The 14,381-nt window shown below is 58.6% G+C and overlaps 3 protein-coding genes across 3 annotated transcripts; 2 read left to right on the top strand and 1 right to left on the bottom strand.

Annotated features, from left to right (window-relative positions):
• Positions 1-422: 422 nt before the first annotated feature.
• On the bottom strand, positions 423-2,612 carry P884DRAFT_191144 (uncharacterized protein; the record flags this gene model as incomplete). Its single annotated transcript, XM_069437574.1, has 3 exons — positions 423-1,159; positions 1,211-1,458; positions 2,020-2,612. The coding sequence occupies 3 exons, from the start codon at positions 2,610-2,612 to the stop codon at positions 423-425; spliced, it is 1,578 nt and encodes a 525-aa protein (XP_069301096.1).
• Positions 2,613-4,663: 2,051 nt separating this feature from the next.
• Positions 4,664-7,120, top strand: P884DRAFT_51138 (uncharacterized protein). The gene is made up of 3 exons (XM_069445935.1): positions 4,664-4,831; positions 5,153-5,905; positions 5,970-7,120. The coding sequence occupies exons 1-3, from the start codon at positions 4,828-4,830 to the stop codon at positions 6,881-6,883; spliced, it is 1,671 nt and encodes a 556-aa protein (XP_069301095.1). The 5' UTR covers positions 4,664-4,827; the 3' UTR covers positions 6,884-7,120.
• Positions 7,121-8,435: 1,315 nt separating this feature from the next.
• Positions 8,436-14,380, top strand: P884DRAFT_289421 (uncharacterized protein). The gene is made up of 2 exons (XM_069443998.1): positions 8,436-8,623; positions 8,847-14,380. Exons 1-2 carry the CDS (start codon positions 8,582-8,584, stop codon positions 14,124-14,126), a joined length of 5,322 nt encoding a protein of 1,773 aa, XP_069301094.1. The 5' UTR covers positions 8,436-8,581; the 3' UTR covers positions 14,127-14,380.
• The last annotated feature ends 1 nt before the right edge of the window (position 14,381 follows it).

Here is a 14,381-nt window from a genome sequence, read left to right as displayed (position 1 = left end):
TTTTCTTCGCGACTCAGTATGAAAGCAGTTTATTAGCCCCCCCCCCCCCCCCCTGTGAATACAGATCGGAAACTAAAGTAAAAACGGCGTAAGACGAAAAAGGATATCCCTTAGCATATTTCTCGACCGAAGCGCCGCCTCTCGCAAGGTATATATTATCAAGCCGACCATCATATATCCATGACAACCGCCAACCCATATCGTAGTAACCCTTCCCGCTCCTATCCCGACCTGCGATAGCCCCTGGCCGAGCTCGATCGGGATGCCGTTCGCTGGAAGAACGAGCAGTGAAGAGAAGAGCTGAGAACACCTCGACGCCCGTCCCATGCCCCAATACCATTAACGCCATCAAAATGCAGACCACAATACCATCCATTCCATGTATACACGAGCCACAAACGCTGACGCTCTTTGTACCCGCATCATTGGGCGTACTGTTGTTGCCACTTGACCAACCGCCGAGTCAAACTGTCCATCATCTCTATGCAGCCGAGCTCGTTGAAGTCCTTTTCCGGGGCAGAATTCTCCCCTTCTCCTAGTGCTAGCACAGGCGGGTTGTTGGCTGCGCCCTCCGACGGGGCCGCGGGCTTCTCCGCGGCCGTCGAGGAATTGCCATTGGTGCCGTTTACACTTGCCGTGCCTGGTGCTGAAAGCGACTCGCCCGCTAGCTCCAGCTGCGTCCGCGAGATAAAGTCCAGCAGTGCCGCCGCTCTCCGCTTCATGTCGTTCATGGTGATCTTGCTGCTCATTCCGCCTTTTGATTTGGCGTTTGTCTTGCCACCACTCTCCCCACCTGTTTTCCCGCTGCCCTGCGCCCCGTGATCATCTTTCTGAATGTCCCGCGACTGTGACCGCGCGGGCGAGTCGTCGTCGTGTCCATCGCGGTCTCGTGTGTACTGATTGCGGCCCTTCTTTTTGTGCGATCTCTTTTTATCTGCCTTTGTCTGAACGGTAATTGTAGGAGGTGTATCCGGCGCCGGGTTTGAAGCAGGCGGTGGCTCCGTTGTTGCTGGTGACCGGGCGGCGTCGGTGGCGGTGGCGGTGGCAGTGGCAGTGGCAGTGGTAGCGGCAGCGGCCGCATTCGAGCCCCCAGAGGCCTGTGCCGATTTGTTTGTAGCTGCTCGGGTCGCCAAAGGTACTTCTTCGGAAGGATCCGAGTCTGTTTCCGTGTGAGTGCTAGGTATTCTTATCTGAGCTTGACAACGCTTACCATCTCCTCGCCGACGATCGCCTTTGCCCTTCCGTTTATTCGCAGACTCGACCCGCTGCCGCTCTTTCTCCTCTTTCTCCGACACCTTTTCGAGTCGCAAATTCCGCCCGGCCGCTGCACTCCGCGACTTTGATTTCGTTGCCCCGTTGCGTCCAGTAGCTCCGGCCTCATCGGAGTCCTCGGCATTGTCCGATAACGGCGACGCCGATCGGGAGGTCGTCTTCTGTCGTTTCGTATTCTCTGGCTTTCTTTTTGAGGTTGTCAGCAACGTAGCATGGCCCGGAGTGACGGACCAACATACTCTTGGCTATCGCTTCTTCCCCGTTTGGGCCGTCGATTTCCGCTCTCATTTGACTCGATGTGAGCATCCTCCTTGCTGGCCTCAATTGCCCTCCTCAGAGCCTCCGCTTCGTCATATCCAGCTTCTCTACTATTCAACGTGGACCGCCTCTTGGAGGTGGTCGCCGAAGACCCGCGCCCGTTCCTGGTGTCCTTTTCTTTGGTCGGTGAGCGAATCGCTTCCTTATTCAGAGACGCCGACCGCGACGAAGTCCGGGCGTGTCGTTTTAAAGGAAGGTAGTGAGAATATACGCTTCTGCGAGCCATATCGTTAGCGCACCAAATCGGCGATAAAGATGGGCCAGGAGTCAGGAGTAAGGGTAGCCGCATGAGACATGATCGTCAGTGCACCGCCCAAGCGGTCCAAACAGCCAAGGGTTCGGTCCCAAGCACCACGCGACTCCCCAAACCCTAGAACCAACAAACGCAAATTTCCAAACTCTAGAACCAACAAGGGAAAGAGTACTCACCCGTTGCTTGCTGTCCAAAGCTTGTGCAAATCCTGTCGGCACTGCTCGCAGAAGTATTCCTCGGGACTCGATTCCTCTGTCATGATTCCGACGCAGCCGCCGTGTTGCCAAACTTTGCAGATGTCGCACTGGACAAACAATCCAGCGGTGTCATCGGTCACGTCGGCCGAGAAGAACGGCTCAAGGCCATAGGCATGTTTGGAACCGTGCTTGGAGTCTTCGTCGAAGGGCGGAGGGCCTTGATACTCTTCGTTCCCGCAAACGCAGCGGACGGCCTCGTCCTCCTCCTGGACATCGTCATCGCCGTTGCCCATATCAATTGCTTCGGCCTTGCTCCCCGCTCTTTCCCTCTCTTCGACTTGACCTCGGGTGCGCCGGCGGGTTCCGAATGGATCCTCGGCTGTAATGGTGTCCTCTGGAGGTTCGGAGGAAAGCGATCCTGTAGATGTGGACTTCTGTGGCGAACCGCCTTTATTGAAGTATCGAGAGCTACGCTCGGAGCGCCCCGAGGTGGTCGAGGTAGTAGAGGAGTTTTGCGACTGCGACTGGTTTGTTCGCGCCCTTGAAGACCGCCTCGGGTCCGTCGCTGCCATTGTCCGCAGCAAGCGCTACGTGAACAATGACAGAAGAAACGGTGTGGTATAAAGCAGTCGCAGCAATCGAGTGGTTCTGTCCGATCGGCTAGTGAGCTGAAAGAACTCTAGGAAGTGATGACTGATCAAGAAGTGTTTCCGAGTTGAAAATTATAAGTGGGATGATTGACGCTTTCGATCCTGGATTCGCCGGAAGAGACAACCCGCCGTCACAACCAGAGGCGAGCCTGAGACCTTCGGTCTCAAGCGGGCCGGGAGCACGCGGACACGGCGCCTGGACAGCGAGAACCTGCCGGGAAGCGTCTCGAACCAATGGCTTGATGATATCCCTTTGTAGTATATTGTCTTGGTAAAGGTTTGTGCCCGGCGTTCGAAGTCGCGCGTCGGCTGTCGTTGGATGGAGAAGGGACGAGGCAGGCCAGATCGAGCGTCGCGGCGGCGCGGGTCGCCTCGACTTGACGCGGCAGCGAAAACACGGTGCAGCGAATTCTGCTAGGATGTCGCACTATTCGTCAATCGCAGGAAGTTCAATTGGCAGCCAAGGTTGGACGCCGGCGGCGGTACGAGACTGGTTGCGACACCGGCGGAAGCGAACGAAAGAGGGAGCGTGAGGACGATGCCGGGACGAGCGCCACGAGGTCAGAGTTTGGATGTCTGCACAAGGCTCGCAGCGTATCTTTGCAGAAAGTAGGCTCTGATCATGACTGGGACTATTGCAGAGGGAAGAATCCGGCCGAACGATCGGAAATTCGAAGTGGTGGTGGGATGGTGGAGGGGGGGAGCGGACCGGGTCAGTGAGGTAACGAGCGGGAACGCTTTGGATCCAGCACCAACACGCCTTTTCTCGAAGCGTGCTTTGCAGCTACCAATTTTTAGCAGATGCGCCGAGGTGGGAACAGCGGCTCGTGCGGGGCTAACACAGGTAACGTAAGGTAGTTAGTGGGACCGCAGTGTATGTATCCGTAACTCCATGCTCCCAGGCAGTGCGGGTTATCAGCTGGTACAGTGTGAATTCTACGCGTCGGTAACACGAGACCGCCGTGACTGCCCAGGTTCCCTGCCTCGAAACTCGGCCTCAACAACAAGCAAAGCATGACGGCGAGTCGATTAGGACAAATCGAATTTCGACTCCGTATTCTGAAGTTGGAAAGCCTGGTGGAATGTGAGAAGTCTGTGACGAAAAGCCCTAATGGCGCGAAGTTTGACTCTGTGAATACTCCAATCCTGTTGACTGTCTGGCATCGGCTCCTCGGGCAATATTGAAGCGAGAGATAATCTCCCCTGCTGATTAACTCACCACTTTCGCGACAGCTTACCTGTGTTTGTAAGTACGGTACATACCTGCTCTGTAGATACAATGCTATATATACGGAATACACTGTACCATTCTGTCGAGCGCTGTTGGAGCTGGCCTGCACAGTAAACCCAGGGGGTTCCACCAGTAACTTAGTGGCCGTCAGGGGTGCCGGGAGAACCTCGGGCTCAGTGGTAGGGCCGCGCTTCTAACGAGGGGTCGGAAAGACGGCTTATGTAATTCCCTTCGTTCATCGAGTTGCCAGCGCTAGACCAGTGTTCCTCCTCTCATCACAAGAAACTACCCGCCGTCAAAGCCACACAGCTCGTGATTCGACTTCCAACACTCTAGCTCTCTGAGTTGATTTGCAGGATATCCGCTAGGCTGTCAGACCCCTTTCAAGGCAATTTGACTCGAAAATTGTGCGGAACCTCGTTTTGAACGAAAAGGTGGGTGCTTCTCCGCCGAACCGACCCAAACTCGGGCCGGGCCCTAGATCCCAGCTTTGCGGAGGCCCAGCTGTCCGATCCGGCCACCTCACCGCATCCGCGGGCAGGAGGGGTATTTCCACGAACGGACGGTCCAGCGCTTCGCCTGCCACGCTCTCGAGGGTTTATAGTGCCCTTTGAATAGTACGAGCCTAATGGGATAGCGTTACTAACGCACCGTCTGGAGAGAAAAGCCGCCGCCAGCCCAGCCCATACCCCGACAGAGAGTCCTGCCAACATTCTCGAGCCGATCTAGTTCCCATTTTGCAGCGCACCGAACTTGTGCTTGCTTGTTGACGACGTAAGGCTGCACGCTTGCGCCTGGGCCGGTGCAGTCGCAGCAGCCCCGGCCATTTCGTGGGGGAAGACTCGCAGTTTTGGTGTTGCCAGTCTGCCTGCTGCCTTGAGCTTCTTTGGGTACTATGAAGTTCCGATGTGTACGTTCACTTCTGCACCTTCCCCTCCGCCCTCTGTTTCCTAGAAACCGCCTTTTGCACATCGGAGAGCACAGCCTGTGTTCCTCCCCTTCACCCTTCCACCCTTCCACAACATGCCGGCGAGTACACATTATCGCTCCGGATCATCCGTCACCATGGCAGGAGGCACTTGTCCACTTGACAGGACACACCTGTCAGGAGCGGTGCAGGGCGAACCTGCCCTCTCTATCGCTCCTAAATATCTGGCGATGCTCACTGCCTCTTTTGTTTTGGTTTCTGCCATTCTCGGGGTCGGGTTGAAGCTAACACAGGGTGACTCAGCACCCGAGCTAGAACCCGATCACGCTCTCAAGATGGCTACCGAATCGGTATCGTCTCTTTTCCCCAACAGACCCATCCGGCCCCTGCCAAAGCGGCGGCTTAGAGAGCGGCTGTCCCCCGAAGTTGCCGAGTCGATCCAGTACCCCCGTCTGCCACAAAGCTCGACTTCACTGTTCGCTTTCCCATACCCACTGCCAGAAGAGTCTCCTGAACCTGGCCGATCAGCCGTCCGTGACACTGGGTCCCCTCACGAACAGCGCAAGCCACAAAGCAACGAGGTGCCGAATGACCGGAAGGCGGAGGATACTGCGCTGAAACAAGGCACGACTGGCCGACCAGCTTTACAACACACCAGGCTTGTCACACGCCCGAAGCCGGAGCATGGGCGGTATGCGGATGCACTTCCGCTATCCTCGACCGCGTCCTCGGCCGACGGATACGATCCTTTCGAAAACACTAATAACAAGAAAAGGAAGATTCCGACTGCCGGGGACTCCGCACCAAGCGGAGGCCACGTTGCCAACGATTCTGGGACTGGAACGGGCTCGCTTGCGGCTGGTGCTCAATCTGCGGAAGGTCATGGCGAGGACTTCACTGCCCCATCTGCGTCTGGGAGTCTCGCGTCCAGTGTCCATAACATTCCTGGGCCGGGCCGAGGGAGGTTTGGCCGGCCTAGGAGCGGTAAAAACCCACTGCGACCCCTCTACGACTCGACTAATAGCTGGGCCGGGAGGACCGCCAAACCGCGCGCAGGTCAGTGGACAAGCGGAAGCAGTATGTGGATTGGCGTGAGGGCATGACATTAAGTGGCTGACAGTTTCCAAAGGCGAGAGCACTGGCATCATCTCGAATGCCATCGCCAACGCGGAAAAGCTTCCACCGCACCATGGACAGGAGAATATCAGCCTCCTACACCAGCCATTGCCCAACAAGCGGAGCCCGGCCTCGACGCAGTTCACATTCACGTGTGATTCGCAGGTACCTGGATCGTTGGCTTGGCCCGGTTCCGATCGGAAGATGGCGATGCCGCAACACCAAGGAGCCACAGTGAGCCAAGGGAAAGAAAACTGGTCTCGTACGTCGCAATCGGCCCAAAATGGGCATCCAGCGCCAGCGATGCCACAGGCGGCAGACGCGGCCAAAGAAGCTCCGTCGAGAGGTGGGGCTGGCGGGCAGAGTCAACACACAGCGCCGCCCCAGAAGGCATCCCGCCGAAGTGCAACGAAGGAGTACTTAGCTGCGGCTAGGGCGCGTCGCCGGGAAACGCAGCTGTACAACAAGCGCCACCCGCCGAAACCCGAAGACATGTGGATCTGCCACTTTTGCGAATATGAGTGGATTTTTGGGCACCCGCCGGAGGCCCTGGTTCGGGCGTACGAGATCAAGGAGCGGAAACAGCGCCAGCTGGAAGAACAGCGGAGGGCCCAGTGGGAGAGGATGAAGAAGGGAAAGCACAAGGGAAGAAAGAACAGCAAGCTGCCAGCCAAAAACAGCCACGCCGCCCATGATTCGCATCACCATGCGGACGGCGGCGGAGGAGCTCATGGCGGGCACTACGACCACGGAGATCAAGGAGACGAGTACTACGACGACGAATACTACGAGGACGAGGAGTACGATGCCGAAGAGGAGGTGGCTATCGAACACGGCCCGGGAAGTCTGGGACGGCATGACGATACTCCAGCCCACTTTGGCGACAGTTCTGCAATCCATGATGGTGGGGGGACCTAGTCAGATCCTGCTCTGGTGGTTCTGCTCCGGCGTTAGGCCAATCCTCCCTCATACCTCTTCCCATCTCGCGCGGGCCAGGGCGTTGACAGGCTGAAATGTGACAGCACACATCTGGCTAGCAGACGGGTGGCATGGTCAATGTTGGGCGAGGCGGGGCCAAATGGAGGGGCAAATTGCTCGTGTCTCGATCAGCCTACGGTGATAACCCTCCTTGGCTGGATACTGGAAAGATGACGATTTTGTCGAAGACGGGATCGATCTCGAGATGACATGTTCAGAACGGAGGCAGCTGAGTCGGGCTGGGCCTTTGTTGGGCCACTTATACGGCCGGCCATCTGCGACATCTCGAGAATACCAGCTTTCGACAGACGTTGATGCGGATTCAGGTCACCAACATCAATCCTCTGTCCTCTAAATTTAGCGTTAGAGCAAACCTACTCCCTAACTCCTCTCATCACAGCAAAACAGTGCAGCTAGGAGTCTGCGGCCGCCGAGCGTTCGCTCACCAACCTGTTGACCCTGGTTGTTCTCTTGTGGCCGTGGACAGCTAGCCAGTACTGTAGTTGTACAGCGAAAATGACGAGACTTTTCATGTCATGACGCGATAGTATCCATTGCCTTTCCTTTACAACCTCGGGGTGGGTCGGCAAAAACTGGCACATGTTGCGCTCATTGCGTCATAGCCGGCCACTGTGGATTCTGCCTTGCAAGAGCATGCGGTGTGTTCCCGACTCCTCCGGTACATATGGTATGTAAATTTTACCTGACAATGCTGTTGGGCATCCTGTAACCTGTATCATGCATGCAATGCAGGGGGTCACCAGAAGCAAGGTAACACGACAACTCGATGCCGGTATGTACTGCGTTGGGTTTTTCCATGGATCATCGTGAACACGTTGGGCGGGTAAGTGGATACCTTAACTTCTGCTTCCCTAGGGGCTCTCTGCACCGGGTATCAGCCGGTCATTCCTAAACCTAATCACCAATGATCGCGTTTCTGTGATTTGGTTAGAGAGGAACAGTTCAGACGGACACGCGGCAGTCGGCCGAGAGGCTGGTGAGATCAAGCGAGGTCTTGGTTGCATAGAAGGTTTACAGATCGACCACATCGGTATGTACATACATATATATATACAAAGTAGTTATATACATACGAGTAACTACGGCTTATACATTTTTTGAAACGTTTCTTGTGTGTGCTTCCTCGATGGCGCCACATGGGGGAGGAGACTCGATTCGTTTGGAATGGTAGGTCACGTAGTTATTGATACCGGTAACTAATCAGCGTTCGTGTACTGTATGTAATCTGTACATGCAGGTACGATACCGTTTCCTCGACTCCTGCGCGAAGCAGGCAGTGCACCAAGTCTCCACCCGCGACTGATCGACGGACTGCCGTGCGCAACGCGCAACGACCTGGTCGACAAAACAGCAGGGGACCTTTGGCTGTGTGGGTTGAACGTTCCCCCCCCCCCCCCCCCGATCCTTCTTCGCCCAGCCCGTCTCCGGCGAACTTTGGCATTTCGCAAAAAGAAGAAGAAGAAGAAGAGAGAAAAAAAAAAAAAAAGGTGTCGCAAAGTCAATTTCGTCGTCGCGCAAGTCGCTCAAGGCATCCCGCATCCAACAAATCATCCTTATGACCCCCACAAGTGAAGTCGCCCACTGCACGCCCGGGTCGGCCGAGTATCATCTGCAAGGATGTTTGGCTCCCGCTCCCGCAGGCATCGCGCATTGAACCCGGTATGTCGTCATTGCACCTTAACCGTTCCTTTGGAAAGCTTCTTGTCCCGGGAGACCTACCCCTTCGTTCAGTCTTGGCGTGCTTGCGGTGTTGAATTTCCGTCTCGAGCGCCGATCTTGTCGCATAGCATAACATCACTCTGCTACCCACCCCGGTGTCCATCACAGTGCCGTCGCGAATGTTTGGCCTGCTAATGTGTGAATAATGCCACTCGTTGGACAGCCTCTCACAGCGGCAACCGCAAACCCCGAAGCTGCTACCGCCGCCGCCGCCGTTTTCAGACGCCATGAGTCGAGTTCTTCCTTGTCGGCCTCTGCCGCGGCCGCTGCCCTCCGCGCGCGGCCGACGACGCCAACTCGCGTAGCCGATGTCCAGACGAAAAGGACGATGCGACGGAGCGCGTCCGTTGCTTCGACGCGCACGGCGCCAGAGCGGACCCGAGACGCGACAGGACTGCGCAGGCATAGCAGTAGCGGGTCAATGGCCGAGCGAACATTCCGAACTCCCAGCCCGAACCGCCCCGGGAGCAGCGCCTCGGGACAACAGCGCAGCCAGTCTCTCAACGACGATCCGCCGCCGCCCGTCCCGGCGCTGCCCCGAGATATGGATGCTGTGACATCGGGGCAGGCCGGTCGGTTTACCAACAACATCCGCATGAGCAGCACCCCGGTGCGGCTCGCCTCCCAGAAGCTTGCTTCAGGGGATGCGCCATCCTGGTTTGGCGCCGCGAGGCTGGGAGACCTTGGGAGTGTGCGCAGGACAGATCCGGCAATGGCTAGCCCCCCGTCGAGCCCGCTGCCGGTGGTGGCACGGGAGGAGGATCATTCGGAGGGAGCACGGCCGGGCAGCCAGGCCTCCTCCATCAATTTCTCCTACCCAACGCGGACGAGGCGGGGTTCTACCACCGTCTTGCCAGCCGCCGAGGCGAGCTCAACTACCCAGGCATCATCTCAGACGGACCCGGCGCCGGCAGCACTTCGAGACCATCAACCATCAACAACACGGACGACCAAACATCCACCGCCAACGAGGCAATCCGCCGCGCCGTCGACAAGAGGACAACCCAACTCCACTTCCGCAGACCAGGAGCTGGTGTACGATGCGAATTCGCGGAGGATGGTACGGCAGGCAGATCTGCTCGCGGTTGAACATGCTCAGCAGGCTCTGTTGTCCGGCATCTCATCGCAACCGACAGGTCCCAAGAAGAAGAGAACTCCGCAGAGGGCTGGTTCGCATCTGGCTGCGGGTACAATGAGCCGCACCGACGCCGAAACATCTCGCACTTCCTCCGCCGCGAAAGCCCAGCCCTCGAACCTTGCGTCCCAGGATCAGCCGCAGCCTTCTGTGCGACCACGACAGCCAAAGGGGCCAGGCCGGCCCCAGGGCAGCCAAAGGGATGCCGGGGAATATCCGGAAGACTTGGTCGCGGGTCCTCCAAACTCGATCACAGAGAAGCTCGGGCAGCCGGCCGCCGAAATGGCCGTCGATCAGGCCCGTACCCGTTCCCGGGCTGTCACCAGTCCGGCCGCCTCGGTTGTTCCAGACGGGGCACAGTTCTTCGTCGTGAGGAGACAGCCTTCTGTGATTCAGGAGAAGCCAGAACCAGAAGAGGCCAAGGGCGAAGAGAGAGGCCTGGCGATCACCCTAGATACTCTTGATGCGGTACCGTCGTCGCGGCAGAGAGCGCAGACCGGGATTGTTGCTCAGGAAGCTCGCGTACCCATGACGCCGCCGCAAAATGTCGGCGCGGCGACGAGGCGCCCTTTTGGACATCACCCAGCCAGCCAGGTCGACCAGAATGCCAGCCTTGACCTGGTTGATATCTCCAACGACAGGAAGCCCCTGTCCGACGCGGCGGAGCAGGGGAGGGTTGCGCACGTCTTGCGTCAGCGGACGCATTCCAACAGCCCTATCCGGCAGGCCCATTTCGGCCCTGTGCAGGATAGTCTGACGGTCAAGCACTCCCCTCCGCCCCGATCGAGCTCGCCGCGCAAGTCGGCTATGAAACAAACCAACCCGCCCGAGTGCACATCGCCCTCCGACGACACTTCGGAGATCTCCGGGAGCGCCAGCCAAGAGGCCCCTGTGTCACGCAAGAAGTCTGTTCGCGTTAGCTTTGATGACAACGCAAAAGAGGGGGCGGATGAACCGGCCTCTATCAACCAGAATGACTCGCCCTTGACCACCAGCCGGCCGTGTTCGGACCGCCACAGTTGGCTGGGCAACAATGCCCGAAATCATGTATCGGCGCCATTTGACGATGACTTTGTGATGATGCCTCGGCCGGCTCTGCCCAGTTTTGGCAGCGTGAGAGGCAGGAAGCCTCGTGACACGGGCACAGAGGAACTCGAGCGACCACTCGTCCGGCCCAAAGGAGAGACGAGATATTCTTCACGAACGCCGCTGCTTCCCAGCCCGCCGCTGGGCGCAAGTAGCGATCACGCCCTCGGCACAGTCTTGTCCACAGAGGCTGCAGGGGCCGAGAAAACGAGCGGGATCCCCCAAGACACTCTGCAGCATAGGGAGCCATTGCCGCCCATCGTTACCAGCGTGGAAGGCACAGGCTACTTTAGTGACACTTCTGATACCAGCTCATTGCTCAGTTCCGAGTTCGATCCGCATCCAGCCACTCCACCGAGCCAAGTGGCAGAACCGCGCTCCGAACCGCCGGCAGGTCTGCCCACCGAGGAGCACAAAGCACCCGTTGAGAACTCAACGACAGGTTCGGAGAGCGAAGTGGTCTCGCCTCCGGTCGCCTCCGTGCAGCGGCAGGTCGCGTTGGAGGAGAGGCCGCAGATACCCGAGATATCCATCTCGCAGCCGACACCTCCTGGCACAGGGAATGGCTCATCTGGGCAATATTTCATGGATGTTCCCGGAGGGTTTCCCAATGATGATTCGGACCAGTCAGTCCCGTCAGCCGACAAGGACGACTCGGGCGACGCAACCGTCATCGAGCCGGCTGAGACCACTCAGCAAGATGAGCACCCTGAACGCACGCCTCAACCCCCTGCAGCAGAGAGTCCGAGCGATTCAGATAGCGATATCTACAGCGATGCTTACGAAGACCTCTCGGAAATAGAAGGCGAAGAGTTTCAGCCACTCGACGCCGTCTTGGAAAGCCCACTTCAGCAAAGCCCTCGTCCAGCTTCCCAGCCTGAACGGGTCCCCAAAGAAGCCCCAAGTCAGGTCTCGACAGAAGCTCCAAACCAGGCAGCCCCGGGAGGAATGCCTCAACCCCAAACAGGAGCTCCTTCGGCAACAACCGCCGTCCAGTCACCGGCCGCACCGGACCCTCAGGACGACGATTGGGAGAAAGCAAAGGCATTCTGGAGAAGCCTCACGGCCGAGAAACGTGCCTTGCTGGAGAAGGAGGCCTTGGAAGAGGCAGGAACCGAAGGAGAGAAAGAAGAGGAACAACCCGAGACGAGACCGGAGAAGAAGACGGTCGAGCGGAGAGAATCTGAACGGAAAGCGTCGGCCGCCCAGATGGCGCAGCAAATGATGGCACCACAAAAACTAGTGAGGCCAGCGGACCCAGACCGCACCTATATGATCAAGCCCGGGGAGCGGTGGGCAGGAGAGGGTGATCTGGCAATTCCAGCCGTGCGGAAGAGCATGCGTGACGAACCGCGCCAGGAGACTCCAGTCGCCCCTGTCGCAGGGTCGCGTCTACGGACGTCAATGCGTGCGGACGGTCTGAACGCGAGCAACCGTGAGAACCGACCAACAGAAGCACGAACAAGGTCCAAGCGACCGGAGTCATACCCCGCCGCCCTTGCTGTTCCTGCTCCAAAGACAGGACATCGCAGGTCGGCGACACAAGTAGAAGTTATTCAACCCCCTCTCGGGAGACGGAGTTCTACGGGAAGCGAAAGCAGCTTTAAACGGTCGCGGTCCAGCGGGAAGAAAGGTTTCGGATTTCGTCAGTCTCTGAGACCAACATCGCCCCCGTCAACCGTAAGCGGGGATCATGCCACCAAGAGGTTCTCGTCGAGGGCCCCGTCCCCCGGGAGCTCCGTCTCTTCCCCAGCGTCTCGAATGCGCACTACGCTACGGGGCCCCTCCACCGGAAAACAAACGTCGTCCCATGGTATCCGATTGCCCAGCTTCAGCCTTCCGTACGGCGGGGCCAAGAAGAGTGGTCGAAAGGGTCCTAAACGGGAAGTACGCCCGAGCCGGCTAGCCGATTCAAGTGACGAAGAAGGGGACGATGCTGCCTTCAGATCAGGCTTCCGGAGTCGCTTCGAGGACTCGAGCGATGACGACGAACCTGTCGTGCCGATCCCCGCCTCGCGTGCATATCCAGTCTCCGGCAACCGACACCTGCGCAAGGAAAGCTCCGTCGCGAGCACCGCCCTGCCGGAGGAGCTGGAAGAGAGCAGTGAAGGATCCCAAGGCCCCAGCGGGGGAGCAGCGATACAGGAGCGCCATGGCAACGCCGCCGCGGGCCCGATGTCGCCGGACGGCACAGCGAGGAACACCCTCCGCCGCGCCCGCTCCGGAAAGGGTCAACTGCTCCCCGCCTCGAATCACCCGCCCTCCTCCTCCCTTCCCTCCCGACCAAATGGCGACAGCAAGAACGAAGCCCCCCGCAGCTCGCGACGGAGGAGCATCCTCTGGTCGGTCCTGCGGCCCCTCCACCGCAGGCGGGACAGCGGCCCCTCCACCACCGCCACCACCACCACCACTACTACTACTACCAAGATCGTCCGGCCTGAGATCAGCGAGAGCGCGGCGCGGCGGGATACCAGGCTGGAACGCAGCGTCGACCAGCTCGAGGCGATCCGGAGACGCGGCCGGGGGGGGGACGACGACGACGACGACGACGACGACGACGATGACGACGACTTGGAGGAGACGGAGAACGAGCGCGAGGACGGGCATGATGAGGCGGCACTGCCGCCGCCGCCGTCGTCGTCGTCGTCGTCGTCGTCGCGCAGGAGCCCGCGGTTGCAGAAGCGCTGGAGCAGCGGTCGTCGCGCTTCGTGGGTCGGCGTGGCGTCCAAGTCGGCGGCGGCCCCCTCGGACGCAGGGGGCCCTGTGCCCGATGCTCCTCCTTCATCTACTCCTTCTTCCCCCCATCCTCCTGTAGGCGTTGGTAATGGTAATGGTAACGGTGGTGCCAGTGGCGGTGCCGGCGTCGCCGCAATCGACATGCTCATAAACGGCGATGGGGATGATGGGGGTGTCGGCGCCTTCGGCCCTGCGCAGCATCAGCCGCTGGCGAAGCGCGCCACCGGCAGCTCATTGTCTGGTAGCCTGGGTACCAGGACGCTCTGCGGCGGCGGCGGTGGGTTCTTTCATCTTCACCCCCGGCGAAGAGCCGCGTCTATGGGCATGGACGTTGGCAGTGGCGGTGGTCGTGTTGGTGGTGGTGGTGGCGGCGATGGAGGGAGTGTGGATGGGTCTGTTTTGGAGGGCAGCCTGGCGGGCGCGTCTTCAACGACGAGAAGGAAGAGATTCGGCGCGTTGAGGAAGATGCTGCACCTTAATGATTAATTCGGGGTAATGGAAGACTGGAGTCAGCTCTTGTCTGGCGCAGGGACAAAGGGAAACGTTTAAATCGTGAGTCGCGCGGTAGGGAGGAGGTGGAGCTCGCGACAGTTAAATCGCTCGGAACTTCAATCTCGACGGGAGATACAGCACCATTCAGGCAAGAAATCGTTATAGCACGCGTATATACCCCATTGTTGGAAAGGAAAGTCTGGATCTCATCTGTCTTGCGGGAGAGAGTTGTCGACATGAATGTTTACA

This window comes from Thermothelomyces heterothallicus (genome assembly GCF_042370625.1).
Source record: "Thermothelomyces heterothallicus CBS 202.75 unplaced genomic scaffold P884_scaffold_2, whole genome shotgun sequence".
Classification (NCBI taxonomy): Eukaryota; Fungi; Ascomycota; class Sordariomycetes; order Sordariales; family Chaetomiaceae; genus Thermothelomyces; species Thermothelomyces heterothallicus.
Note: the sequence above shows the minus strand (reverse complement) of the source record. Positions and strands in the feature narration are given on the sequence as shown.

Bases quoted from the DNA above. Each gene is read 5' to 3' on its own strand.
- P884DRAFT_51138 (XM_069445935.1), top strand. The intron at 5,906-5,969 runs GTCAGTGGACAA...AGTGGCTGACAG, and splicing joins GACCGCCAAACCGCGCGCAG to TTTCCAAAGGCGAGAGCACT.
- P884DRAFT_289421 (XM_069443998.1), top strand. From the start codon at position 8,582: ATGTTTGGCTCCCGCTCCCGCAGGCATCGCGCATTGAACCCG. The intron at 8,624-8,846 runs GTATGTCGTCAT...CTCGTTGGACAG, and splicing joins GGCATCGCGCATTGAACCCG to CCTCTCACAGCGGCAACCGC.